Raw genomic sequence first — 13,825 nt, forward strand, 5'->3', positions numbered from 1 at the left:
GCTAAGGTAAGAGTGATAAATTGACTTTGGAGGGCTGCCTGTACCTTGGGAATAAAGTGAATGAGAAGCAATTTTTTTAAAATTAATTTCACTTGGCAGATAAATACTTTAATAGAGTATTGTAATGTTTTTTCATACATCAACATGAATCAGTCACAGGTATACATGTGTCCCCCCCATCCTGAATCCCACCTGCTACCACCCGAGAAGCGATTTCTACACAGCTCCTTGGCTTTGAATCATCTGGGTGGTTCAGTAAATCTTGGGCTCTAAATCTGAACTGAAGGTGGTTCTGAATGTTTACTGCCTCTAGGCACCTGTAGAAAAAAAAAATATCCAATCCTCTCTAGAGGAAGATACCATTCTAGGCCTCAAATTATTTCCCCATATAGATGTGTCAGGCATACAATCGTGTGTAATCAACACCAAAGAGAAAAAAAAATGAGCAAGAATCAACAGAAGCCATAAATAGAAACAGATTCATAGGGAGTCTATGAGAGTTACAGACATAGTCTGCAAAGCAACTTACTTTCTGTGTTAAAGGATATAAAAGCCAAGCTTGACATTTTCGACAAGGAGCTAGAAATTATAAAAAGGGACATGACAATTTTGAGAAGAATCAAAAATTCTAGAACTAGGATTTCCCTGGTGGTACAGTGGATAAGAATTCGCCTGCCAATGCAGGCGACATGGGTTCAGTCTCTCCTCTGGGGAGATCCCATCCCACATGCCACAGAGCAACTAAGCCTGTGCGTCACAATTACTGAAGCCCGTGGGCCTAAAGCCTGTGCTCTGCAACAAGAGAAGCCACCGAAATAAGCCTGAGCACGGCAATGAAGAGAGTTCTTGGATATTAAAAAATGTGAAAGCATAAATAAAAACCTCACTGGAAAGGTTAGAAAATGATGTTGGTGAAATCACCCAGAAAGTAGGGAAAACAAAAACAAAACTCCAACATCAGCTATGTAAGAGCTCAAAGTTGGTAGTAAATTGTAACATCAGATTCTCAGGTTATTGTATGGTTACTATACATGTTACTCTGTGGTGCTGAGCACATCCTGCCTGGCATTTGAATGCGACATGTGACCATGTGTTGCAGTGGGGTCCTGGTTAGTACAATTTTAGGAGAGCAGAGAAGTGTTAATTTTAAGAAAATTAGAGGAAGAGTATAATCCTGATGGAGAAGGAAATGGCAACCCACTCCAGTATTCTTGCCTAGAGAATCCTGTGGACAGCAGAGCCTGGTGGGCTGCTGTCTATGGGGTCGCACAGAGTTGGACATGACTGAAGTGACTTTGCATGCATGCATGCATAATCTTCTGATTAATAACACCCTGACAAGAACTTTAAATGTATTCATAGATAAGCTTTATTCCAATGTTTACATAAAAATGAGTTGATGTCGAACAGGAAAAGGTTTTTACAAAGGGTTAAAATTTATCAAACAACAGAACTTGGTCCTTCCCTTTAGTTTGAATTCAGTTGGCTGATGCATTGTTATTAGTATGCACCCTCACTAATCATTTTCATCACACACAGTATCTAAATGTCTTTGTCTTCGGATGGCACTTCCTATTTCCCTGGAAGTCTCTTAAACTGCTTTCAGTTACAAGAGAAGGGCAAGGATTTTATCGGCTCATACTCTACTCCACTGGAGGCAAAGATACATCCCTCAATTCTCTTGTTTAAATTGTGGTTGTTGGCAAAGTGTCCAAATGAAGAATTTAATGCTAACACACAAAGAACCTAGTATAATCTATGTATAACAGTAACTTTGCTTCAAATTTTTTTCATTAAGAATTATTTTTATTCTCTTTCCACAAAGAAGTTATAAAAATACCTGTAAAAACATTGAAAAGGCTCTTTAAAATCCTGGAATGAAAAATTCTGAAGTATAAATTATGATACATTGTCTATGATTTGCAAATAAAGAATAAAATAAATTCTACAAGTTGGAGTTTCTGAATGATTTTGGCAGGAATTTACCAGAAGGAGCCAGAACATCAAACCTTAACAATTTTCTATTTTCATCCCAATTGAGTTTTTGAAAAGCTATATAATCTGTTGACAGGTACAGTCCACATACAAACTTGCTTCCACCATTAATGATGAAGTCAATCTGAAGACAGAGATTTGTACGCTGGATGTACCAGGCTCTTCCATGCAACTGACTGGTTTTCTCTTATTTTTTTCCATCATGTTTTAAATAAAAGTAAATATATATATATGGTAAAAAAAATTTAAATGGTACAAGAAGATTTAAAATAATCAGTAAATATCCTTTTTGCCCATAACCTAGAAAATCTGATGTCTTCCAAATCATCAGTCACATGAATAATTTGCAAAGTGAAGTCAACCTTAGAGTCTCTTCATCTGAAAATTATTCTCAGGATTTCTGGAATGTGTTGATTCTCTCATATATTGCCTCTGTTACAGAGGAAAGCCATGCAGTCTTCTTCTAAAAAACAACTAACGACGAAAGCAACTCGCACGCTCTGCTTCAAGAGAGCAAGTCCAGGCAACACCTTGTACTCCGTGGATCTGGTCCTGGCTACAGGCAGAAGCTCTGGTAACAACCCTGAAATTTAGGAATCATATTAACTAACAAGGCATTTTCAAAAATAAGAACTTTCTTTCAATCAAAACAAGGTCATCATATATACACTATCATGTGTGAATGATAACTAGCTAGGGAGAAGCTGCTATATAACATTCGGAGTCCAGCCTGGCGCTCTCTGATGACCTAGAGGAGAGGAAGGCTCAAGAGGGAGGGGATACATATATATATATATATATATATATATATATATAATTATGGCTGATTCGTGTTGTTATACCAGAGAAACCAACACAACACTGTAAAGCCATTACTTTCCAATTAAAAAAATCAAACCCAAAAGAATCCCACAAGGTCATCTGGTCCTTGAAAAACAGAGAGGATGAACTCTGTCAGATTCAGTTTATCTGGTCATTATTTAATTCAAAAATAAGTGTGTGTTAGTTGCTCAGTCGTGTCTGACTCTTTGTGACCCAATGAATTGTAGACCTCCAGGCTTCTCTGTCTATGGAGTTCTCCAAGCAAGAATACTGGAGTGGATTGCCATTCCTTTCTCCAGAGGATCTTCCTGACCCAGGGATTGAACTCAGAACTCCTGTATGGCTGGCAGAGTCTTTGCCATTTGAGCTACAGGGAAGTCAAACTTAAAACTGAAAAATAAATTTGTACAAAAGGACACGAGCCGCATAATCCCAAACATTCAAGTTAAAACTAGGTCAAAGCTTTCCTAGAGAACAAAAGGGAGGCGAGGCAGCAAAGGAGTCAGGATGGAGAAGGAAGCTTCCTTCAGAGAAATTCCCGCCCCGGCGGTGGGAAGTTGAGTGCTCTCCCCACAAGGTCTGCTCACTCTCTGGTGAACAGGACACGCTTACAGAGACTTGGGCAGGTGGCCAGAGCTCAGCCAAGCCCTTCCTGAATGCCTCGGATCCTCCGGGCCAGCTGCACATCCTTCGGGAAGAGCGTGACGCGGCCGGCGTGTAAGGAGAGGAGATAGGCATCCTCAAAGAGATGAACTAGAAATGCTTCTGCCGCCTGCGGACACAAAGAGAAGCAGAAAGACTGACAATGACCAGGGGATGTGGGCTGCTTTTTGTTGAGAGACCTGCTAAAAACTCAGCCTCTAAGGGCTCAAAGGACTACAGGAAAGATTGTTTACAGCACAAGACTGAACTTTGCCAGGGAATTCCACTACTACCAGACCAGAATCCAGCCTCCAGACTTGGGGTGTTCCATCGCTCTTTTCAAGGAGGTGATATTCAGCCTCATCCTTCTCCCATTCTTACCCCTCACCCAACTGGCCCCCGCCCCTTTCTTACCTCTTGTAGGGCCAACAGGGCCTGGGCTTGCCAATTGAAGTCCACACCACGAGTGAACTGAACACATATTTCTCTTGCCTGTGAAAGAGCGGGGATGGGGAGCAAGGGGAAGAGTAGAGAGGAAAAGGAGACTCAAAGAAGACAGACTCTCTCTGTGAGCCTCCATGAATCTTCACTTCTGTTCTTCCTTCCTGGTGCTTAACCTTGGGACCTAACTAGTAGCTAACACCTAACTAGGTGTCAACTCCAGGGAGGTTAGAGATGGGCACATCTCTCCTGGTCATGGTTGGGGGGAGAGAAGAAGACAATCTATTAGGGCAGGAGAAGGGATGAGAGGGTGGTTGGATGAGAGAGTTCCTTTTACAAAATCAAAGAGCACAGTTTCAAAGGTGGTGGAGGTTAGAAATGAACTCTATAAAGAATGAGAAGTTGCCCTCGGCAGGCTCAAGTTTTCAGGAGCTGAAGTGTCCCTGACCAGATTATAGAAGAGGTCCCTTGCCATTTGGGCAAGAGATGACAGGGCCCCAACACCCGGGAAATTTAAAGAAAGGAGGCTGCACAGGGGTTGGCGGGAGGCTCCCTGGAGCTCACCAGGCGGCAGAAGGGGTTCTTCCTTAACAGCAGGTGTGTGGTCTTCTGAAGAGTTCGGATCTCCTTCAGGATTCCAGGTCTCCGGCGAGCAGGTGGACGGGAGGATGTGCCTGAGAAAAAGAGTAGAGTCATAGAGTAAAAGGCAGTGGAAAATAGGTGGTGTGCTGCAATCTGGCCATCAAACTGCCAAACGTGCATGCTCGGTCGTGTCTGACAGTGCAACCCCCTGGACTGTAGCCCATCAGGCTCCTCTGTCCATGGGATTCTCCAGGCAAGAATACAGCAGTGGGTTGCCACGCCCTCCTCCAGGGGGATTTTCCCAACCCAGGGATCGAACCCCTGTCTCTGGCGTCTCCTGCATTAGCAGGCAGATTCTTTACCACTAGCGCTACCCAGGAAGCCAAATAGTAGACTGTAGATAACAGGCTCTCCAAAGCAGGGATTTTTGTCTATTGTAGTCATTGCGGTAATCTTCAGCAACTGGAGAACAGTGGATCAGTGCTACATAAATACTTGTTAAATGAATGAATAAACGATCCTTTCAGGGTCCTACTGACCCTCAGTGATGATCCTTTGAGGGTCTTAATTTAAATGCTAACTCTTTCACGCATTACCTTAATCCTAACGTAATGGGAAGCCATGGAAGAGCTTTAAGCAGGACAGAGAGACGATACTTGTATTTAAAGATCACTCCTGCTCCTATGTAAGGAAAGTACTGAAAAGGGACAAGAGTGGAAGTGATGTCATAGCCGGCTTAGGGTGGGGGCTTCGATGAGGCTTGTGGGAGTAGAAAAGGCAACAAGTGGTATAATTAGGACACGATGTGGTGGTAGAAGTACCTGAACTTACATTTGGATTGGATGGACATGGGGCACAGGATGAAAAATCTCTTCCAGGTTTTTGGCTGTGGGAGGTTGTGCCATTTACTGAAGTGGGGGAAACTGAGGATGAAGAGGCAGGAGGAGAGTAACCAAAAGTTTGCTTTAAGATGTGTTTGGGGAAGAACTGACTCGTTGGAAAAAACCCTGATGCTGGGGAAGATTGAAGGCCAGAGGAGAAGGGGATGACAGAGGATGAGATGGTTGGATGGCATCACCAACTCTATAGACATGAGTTTAAGCAAGCTCCAGGAGTTGGTGATGGACAGGGAAGCCTGGTGTGCTGCAGTCCATGGGGTTGCAAAGCGTCGGACACAACTGAGCTACTGAACTGAACTAGTGTGACATACCCCAAAGTCACACTAGTTGGACATAGGTATGTGGAGTCAGAGGTGAGACCCAGGCTGGAGATAAACATGTGAGAGCTGTCAGAGTGGAGTCCTACTGGAGTCAAAAGGAGGGATGAGCCCCCTGGGGAAGGGAAAGAAAGAAAAAGGAGACTACGGAAGTCCAACATCAACTTGCTCAAGAGATGGCATAGGCACTAACCACTGAGCAGAAATTACAGAGTGTATGTACCACGGAGTCAGGGGGATGGAGGGTTTGAGGAAGAAATGGCCCACTGTGTCGAATGCTTCTGAAAGACAGGGTAAGAGAAGGACACAGGCATGTCTAATAAAGTTGGCAACACAAAAGTAGTTGGTGACCTTGACAGGAGTAGTTCAAAGGCACTAGACACAGGGGTAATGGTTTTGAGGAGTCGGATTGGAATGAGTTGAAGGGTCACTGGGAAGAGGGGAAAACACCCATGGCAACACTAGTCTCAGGGCCTCCGTAACAATAAAATAAGAAAGAAAATGTATAAAAATGAAAAAACGATTCAAAAGTCATTATTTGCACATAATATAATAGCTCACTTGAAAATTTCAATTAAAGCAACTGAAAGACTATTAGGATTCACAAGAGAATTCAGCAAGTTCACTAGCTGCAAAGGTTATTTATGTTTGCTGCTGCTAAGTCGCTTCAGTCGTGTCCGACTCTGTGCGACCCCATAGACGGCAGCCCACCAGGCTCCCCCATCCCTGGGATTCTCCAGGCAAGAATACTGGAGTGGGTTGCCATTTCCTTCTCCAATGTATGAAAGTGAAAAGGGAAAGGGAAGTCGCTCAGTTGTGTCCGACTCTTAGCGACCCCATGGACTGCAGCCTACCAGGCTCCTCCATCCATGGGATTTTCCAGGCAAGAGTACTGGAGTGGGGTGCCATTCATTGCCTTCTTAGGAAAGAAAAAAATTCTATGCACTATAGCAACATCTACAAAAAACCGATAATACTTTCTTCTCCCTGCTCTTAGCTATGGAGCAGGAGACAAGTAAAGAGGTTGCTGATGGTTAGGTCTCCCATCCACCAGACCACAGCACAGAAACTGAGGACCACAGACCAGTCTTCTTTCCAGACACATACCTCTGGAAGAGGACAAGGTGAGAGAACAGGTTGAGTTACAGCACTCTGGTTAAGGCCCAACACAGCCACTCACTGAAGGAAAAAAAAAAATCAAATTCCCCCCTCCCCCCCGGAATACCTCAACAGGCACCTTCTAAAAGTAGAACTCTTGTTGTCACAAAACTTTTGTGAAGTTGTCACCAAAAGTAGCCAATAATTTTTGCGACTGAAAAAAGCACAAACACCGATTTAAAAAAATCCCTGTGGGATTTTTCACCCAGTCCGTCCCGCAGACTGGGTGAACAGACTGGGTGACCTTGCTCAAGTTTGTAGGTCTGTCTGAGCCTCAGTTGTCCCATTTGTAAAATGGGCACAATATAAAGTTGAGTAACTTCGTATAAAGAGTTTAACATAATGCCTAGTTAATGGTAAGCAGTCAATTCACGCTGTTAGTATCATCAAGAATGTCTAAGCCAGTCCTTTCTCCTCCTCGAAACTGCTTTCCTCAGTTCCCTCCGGGTTTTGGACCTTGCTTCCGTACAGATGCTGGACAGAACTGCTTTGCCCCCTGTAGAGGAAGGCCAATGGACCGGGATTGGGAGAATGGGCTCGATCCCAGATCAGCAAGAAGCCTCAGGTTTTCGTCTGTGAAATGAGCACGCGGACTGGGTCCGTACCCACCTCACAGACAGGCTGCAGGCAGACCGGCTCGGAGGAAAAGGGATCGTGGCGGGTTACCTAAGGACGGGGCCGGCCGGCGGGCGGCGGGAACCGGGCTCGCGGGGCGCCTCCTTGGTGTTTCGGGCTTGCGTTTCCGGCGGCGGGGGCCCATGGCGGGCGCGCAGGGCTGGAGCCCTGCGGCTCCTTCTAGATCTTCTGGGTCCGGGGGCAGAGGCTGGGAGAGCCGGGCGGCTGGGTGCTATTGGAAATGCCCGCACCGCCGCCAATTCAGAGGCGGCGTTTTTTAAAAACCGAATCCAGCGACTCCCAGTGGCTGTCTCGGAACGCTCCTGGCATAGAGCGACTGCGGGGAGGACCAATGAGAGCACAGGCCCGAGGGGCTAACAGCGGCGGTGATAGGAGGAGACCGCAGGGACGAGGCAGATTGACGGTAGGAACCAGCCAATAGAGACTTGAAGAAGAAAAAGGAGGCGGGAACTACTCCGGCCCTCCACTCGCTTGGAGAGGCCCGCATGCTTGATGGATTAGACCCAGGTAGTCCCGTGGCTTTTGGTCGGAAAAAGAAAGCTCCATTCTGACCATGTAGACGGTTACCTGTGTGGAACGCGTTTCTCTAGACGAGTCACTTTGCGCAAATATTTTACGTTTTGCTCTATTAATCCTAAATTGGCTTTTAAAGATTCGGAGACAGGCCCAAGGAGAATGTGACTATTCTGTGCCTCGCCTGAGACTAGGATCACCCTGAACACCCCACGAACGCGACTCAGAAATGAGCGTTAAAAAAAAAAAAGAAGAAACAAAGAAATGAGCGTTAACTCAGTTCAGTTGCTCAGTCATGTCCGACTCTCTGCGACCCCATGGACTGCAGCACGCCAGTCTTCCCTGTCCATCACCAACTCCCGAACCTTGCTCAAACTCATGTCCATTAAGTCGGTGATGCCATCCAACTATCTCATCCTGAACGCTATTAATGATTAGGGTCGTGGGATAGCCAGGATGGGGACTCTGACAATGAGATCAAGCAGGGCAGGCCTCAGCTCTTTTCTTGGATCACATGCTCCAGCATTTCAATAGAATCATCCCAAGGGAAACGATCCGATCCCTTCCCTTTCTGTTGGGAGATAATATGCTTGAGGGCAAATGTAGAAGTAGATCTTTAGAATAAAGGGGGTTTTATGCTTTTTTTGTTTATTTTACATTTTCTAGATGTTCTATAGTAACCTGTACTGTAATCAGGAAGAATGTTACAAAATCAGTGATTTTAGAGAACCCTTATTCACTGCTGGTTGGTGGGGATGCACATTGGTGCCGTCACAGTTGAAAACAGTATGGCGGTGGATCAAAAAATTAAACATAGAATGACCATATGACCTGGCAATTCCACTTCTGCATATATATTCCAAAAAAGAGCAGAGGCTTGAACAGGTATTTGTACAATAAGGCTCATAGCAGTGTTATTCACAATAGCCAAAAATGTCTAAGTGAATGAATAAATAAAATGTGGTATACACATACAATGGAATATTATTCAGCCTTACCAAAGCAAGGAAATTTGTATACATATTACAACATGGATGAATCTTGAAGGCACTATGTTAAACGAAATAAACCAAACACAAAAGGACCAATATTGTATGATGCCACATATATGAGAAGCCTAGAATAGTCAAATTCATAGAGACAGAAAGGTAGGATGGTGGTTGCTAGGGGCTGGGGTAAGGGAGGAAAGGAGAATTATTGTTTAATGGGCACAGAGTTGTCGTTTGGTAAAATGAAAAAGTTCTGCAGATGAATGATGGGTGAGGGCTGCACAGCAAATGTAAGTGTACTTAATGCCACTGAACTCCACTCTTAACTAATGGCCAATGTGGTAAGTTTTATGTTGTGTATATTTTACCACAATAAGAAAGAAAGGAAGGAGAGAAAGAAAGGAAGGATATGGGAGGAGGGGAAGGAAAGGGTAGGGGAGGTGGGGAAGGAAAGGAATGTTTGCTTGAACCCACTGAGATATAGTCAAATGACAGAAGGCTGGTTGTTATTCAGTGACACAGAGGCAAGAAGTCCTACTATACTAGTCCTCAAGACCTGTTAGTCAGACAAAGCAAATCTTCACTCATTTTGCTTTAGACCTCGAGTGCCTTCTTTGCCTTATTAGAAGTAGAAAATAAGGTGGGTTTCCAGGTGGCTCAGTGGTAAAGAAACTGCCTGCCAATGCAGAAGATGCAGGAGACACGGATTTGATCTCTGGGTCTGGAAGATCTCCTGGAGTAGGAAATGTCAACCCCCTCCAGTATTCTTACCTGGAAAATACCATGGACTGAGGAGCTGAGCGGGCTGCTGTCCATAGGGTTGCAAAGAGTTGAATACAGTTGAGCGACTGAGCACAAATGTTAGCACAACATTGCATCCCTAGTAGTTACTGAGCGACTGAGTAACAACAGAAAATAAGGTAGAAAATAGGTAAGTAAGTAGTTAATCACACTAGGGGATTTTAAGTAGAATATGGGAGACCCCTGTAAGTTAATGATTACTCAAGAGAGCAGGTTAACTTAACCACAAGACCAAGCAGTGCTTTCTTAGCAACAAACCCCCAAACAATTAAGCAGGGGTGGCAGGAGACCCACATACTGGTCAGTGAGCTCAGCAAGTTAATGACCCCTAGGATATGCTCTCTGCACACATGAAAAACAATAATTTGTAAACTGCACTTGACCATAGAGAGACATGAAAAGTATGAAAGACAAACAAGTTACCTAATTGTGAAGGGACCCATCTAGCATCAAAGTCAGGATCAGAATGGACACCAGGACCATCATCCTCAGAGTAGGATTTGGCACTTCTGGGAGAATGGGAGGCTGGCCCAAGGACAAGAATTCTGATTTCTGGAGAGGTCAGGGCCAGTCCTTGTATATATGTGGGTCTGGGGCTGGCATCTGGCCAGGTATCACCCTTTTTGAATGGCAGTGGGTGACTGAATTATGAGTGAACTCCATGCCCAAATGGGCTCCTTTTCTTTGGGTATTAAGATAGACCATGAGCCCCAGGTAGTGGGTAAAGCCCCAAGTGGGTAAGGAACCCACCTGCCACTGTGGGTTAGACTCAAGAGACATGGGTTTGATCCCAGGGTCGGCAAGATCCCCTGAAGGAGGGCATGGCAATCTACTAAAGTATTCTTGCCTGGCAAAACCCATGGACAGAGGAGCTTGGTGGGCTACAGTCCATGGGGTCAGAGAGTCAGACATGACTGAAGCAACTTAGCATGTATGCATGAGCCCCAACCACAGGCCCTGGTGCCTCTTGCTGGTCAGCACGGAAGAATCTCTGGATCATCAGTAGGAACAAAGACCATAGATTCCTAGAGACGCCTGTGAATATATCTGGTTCACTTCCTTTATCTGTGGGACAAGGAGGCTGATGCCTGGAGAGGAAGGGGCTTCTCAGGCCACTAATTAGAGCCAGATCTGCAACTCTGGATTCACAGTCAAGAACTCTACTCACTGCATCAAGAGGCAATGGAACCCAAGTCTTTACCTTAGAATGAGGAACAGAACCTGAGAATAATATTCTGCATCGAATTTTGGTGGCCCTTTCCTCCTCTGACATTTATTTTGTAAATAAAAGCAGACCAACACTATTTTGTACTGATGACTTCTGATTTTGTGATGCCCATGGTGATGTCTCCCTTGGCTGTTCCAGAATTTGGGTGAGAGTTCCTGCCTACCTTGAAACAGTAACAACTAACTCTCAACAATAGGCAGACTAGGTTGATGTGGGTCTACGGACCTTTAAGGCAGTATCTCCTTGAGTTGGCTGGCTGGAGCTGTGCTTGGGGATGCTCAGTGGGTCCACTGGTGATGGGGGGTGGGCTGAAGCCTGGTCCAGGAGACCCAGTCTTTGGTGACAGCTTACACAATAGACCATCCAACAGCCAAGGGCTCGAAAATGTAAGTCTACTCTTTGAATGTCTCCGATCTTCATCCTCTCCACCATTCCTCTAGTTTGAAAGTGTTGCCACTCACTTGTGTCCTACTCTTTGAGATCCCATGGACTGTAGCCCGCCAGGCTCCTCTGTCTGTGGGATTCTCCAGGCAAGAATACTGGAGTGGGTCGCCATGCCCTCCTCCAGAGGATCTTCCTGATCCAGGTATCAAACTCAGGTCTCCTGCATTGCAGGCCGATTTTTCACTGAGTTACCAGGGAAGCCCTTCTATAGTTTAGACCCTAATTAACCAGTGTTTTTTGTTGTTGTTGTTTAATTTTTTGGCTGAACCACATGGCATGTGGGACACTTGTTCCCTGGTTAGGGATTGGATTCGATATCCCCTGCATTGGAAGCATGGCATCTGGACCACCAGGGAAGTCCCCAATGGGCGTTTTACCAGTCTCTGCCTTTAGTACCTCCTGATGCTAGTCAAACCTGTCTCCATATAACAACCAGGTGATCTTTCCAAACCCTTTCCAAAGGGTTTCATCACTCCTTTGGCACCCTGCTATCCTAGGATGGAGTTCTAGTGGCTCAGCAAAGCCTAAAGGTACAGCACTACCCAGGGGCCTGTGCCCCTCTCTGGCCTTGTCTCTTACCACTCTCTGTGTTGTACTCATGGCCGGCAAACCAAGCTACTCACCTGCAGCTCTTGAATTCATCATCTGGTTATACACTTAACACATTTCTGTGCTTTCACCAGCTGTTCCTTGCTCCTAGAATGACTTTCCTCTTCCTTTCCTCCCAGCCTGGGAGACACCTGCTCATTCTGCGACACGGGTTCCAAAGGAGCTGACAGCTCTGAGCGCTGAGCCGCTCTCCCTGGCCCCACCGCCCCCGCCCTCAAAGGCTTTTCACTAGGAAACATTGTGCTGGGCTCCAGCTCCTTCCTTACACACCTGACTCTCTGGTTTTCTCTGATGGATCCTGTTCTTGGAGCACATCAGTTCTCAATGAAAGTTTGAATCACGGGATAGAAATCCTATATATATATATATATATAGAGAGAGAGAGAGAGAGAGAGAGAGAGAGACAAGACAGATGTAGAAAACAAACTTATGGTTACTAGGGGGGATAGGGAAGGGAGGGATAAATTGGGAGGCTGGGATTGACATATACACACTACCATATATAAAACAGATAACTAATAAGGACCTACTGTACGGCACAGTGAACTCTACTCAATACTCTGTAGTGACCTATAAGAAAAGGCCATTACAGAGGCCTTTAACCTGTCTATCTAAACAGGAGTGGATATATGTATAGCTGATTCCCTTTGCTATACAGCAAAAACAAAACACTTTTTTATTTTTATTTTTTGTTGCACAATGTGCCATGCAGGATCTTAGTGTCCTGACCAGGGATTGAACCCATGCCTCCTGCAGTGCTGCAGTGGAAACATGAAGTCTTAACCACGGGACCACCAGAGAAGTCCCTAATACAACACTTTACATCAACTATACTCCAATAAAAATTCTTTAAAACATGAAAAAAAAATTTTTTTTTTGGACAGAGTTCTTACTGAAGAAGGGCAATCTATAAACTTTTATGGCTATAGGAGAAACCCCCTGATGACCTCAGATTTTCAAAGGATGTAGTCAACATAAGGCCAGGTGGGCTCTTAACCAAGGGAAACATGAAAGAACAAAATCAATCTGCAAGCACATAAGGGAGGTGAACACACTTAGGAAGCAAAGAACCTCCCTCTTGTAGGCAGCCAGAGTCTGGAGAGGTAACATCACTTGTCTAAAGCCACAGTCAAGGAGGGGTGGGCTGAGGGCACAGGTCTCTGACTCCCTTTCTGCTTCTTCCCTCCAACACCATGTGCCCATTCGGTCCAATCCTCCTACCATCCTCATCAGGGGACTCTGACCGCCTTGAGTGCCGTTCGATTGTTAAGAGACCTTTGGACGAGTGAAGGCAAATGCAACCGCCTGGCACGGTCCTAAGTCTCTCTTGTGGGCAGTGAGCCCAAGGGCTCCTCAAGGGCCTGGATGGCAGCCCTGGAGGATGCTCCAGCCCCAGGGTTTTCCAGGACCACTATGAATCGGGCAGGGACTGGTAAGTTCACAACAATGCAGATGGCCTGAATAACACTGTATCTTAACTGATTAGTCTGTTATCAGTCAATTCTAATTTTGGGGTCCAGGGCCCCCTTACCTTGCTCAGAGCAGTAGGCCACAGCTGCAGACATCCCCCACAACCCTCGAGGCTCAGTGGGAGAGTAGGGATGCTACCCTCTCCACCCCCATGACCAGAACCACACAGCACAGCCTCCCACACTCATCCTTTGAAGCCCCCCAGACACCAGGACAGAGAGGACATGCCTCCACGGTCCGGAGGGGTACTTAGGTTCAACATAAAAATTTCATGAGGCA

The 13,825-nt window shown here is 45.5% G+C and overlaps 1 protein-coding gene across 3 annotated transcripts; it reads right to left on the reverse strand.

Moving 5' to 3' along the window:
* Positions 1 to 1,345: 1,345 nt before the first annotated feature.
* Positions 1,346 to 12,263, reverse strand: CENPA (centromere protein A). Of its 3 annotated transcripts, none has more exons than XM_055540725.1 (5): positions 12,091 to 12,263; positions 4,465 to 4,574; positions 3,874 to 3,951; positions 3,430 to 3,589; positions 1,346 to 2,578 (listed from the first exon to the last, which is right to left on the reverse strand). In XM_055540725.1, exons 1-4 carry the CDS (start codon positions 12,110 to 12,112, stop codon positions 3,455 to 3,457), a joined length of 345 nt encoding a protein of 114 aa, XP_055396700.1. In that variant the 5' UTR covers positions 12,113 to 12,263; the 3' UTR covers positions 1,346 to 2,578; positions 3,430 to 3,454. The 3 variants fall into 3 exon arrangements, with proteins under 3 accessions (XP_055396700.1, XP_055396699.1, XP_055396701.1); XM_055540724.1 differs by lacking the exon at positions 12,091 to 12,263 and adding an exon at positions 7,523 to 7,777; XM_055540726.1 differs by lacking the exons at positions 3,874 to 3,951; positions 12,091 to 12,263 and adding an exon at positions 7,523 to 7,784.
* Positions 12,264 to 13,825: the final 1,562 nt, after the last annotated feature.

Source organism: Bubalus kerabau, chromosome 11 (genome assembly GCF_029407905.1).
Source record: "Bubalus kerabau isolate K-KA32 ecotype Philippines breed swamp buffalo chromosome 11, PCC_UOA_SB_1v2, whole genome shotgun sequence".
Lineage (NCBI taxonomy): Eukaryota > Metazoa > Chordata > Mammalia > Artiodactyla > Bovidae > Bubalus > Bubalus kerabau.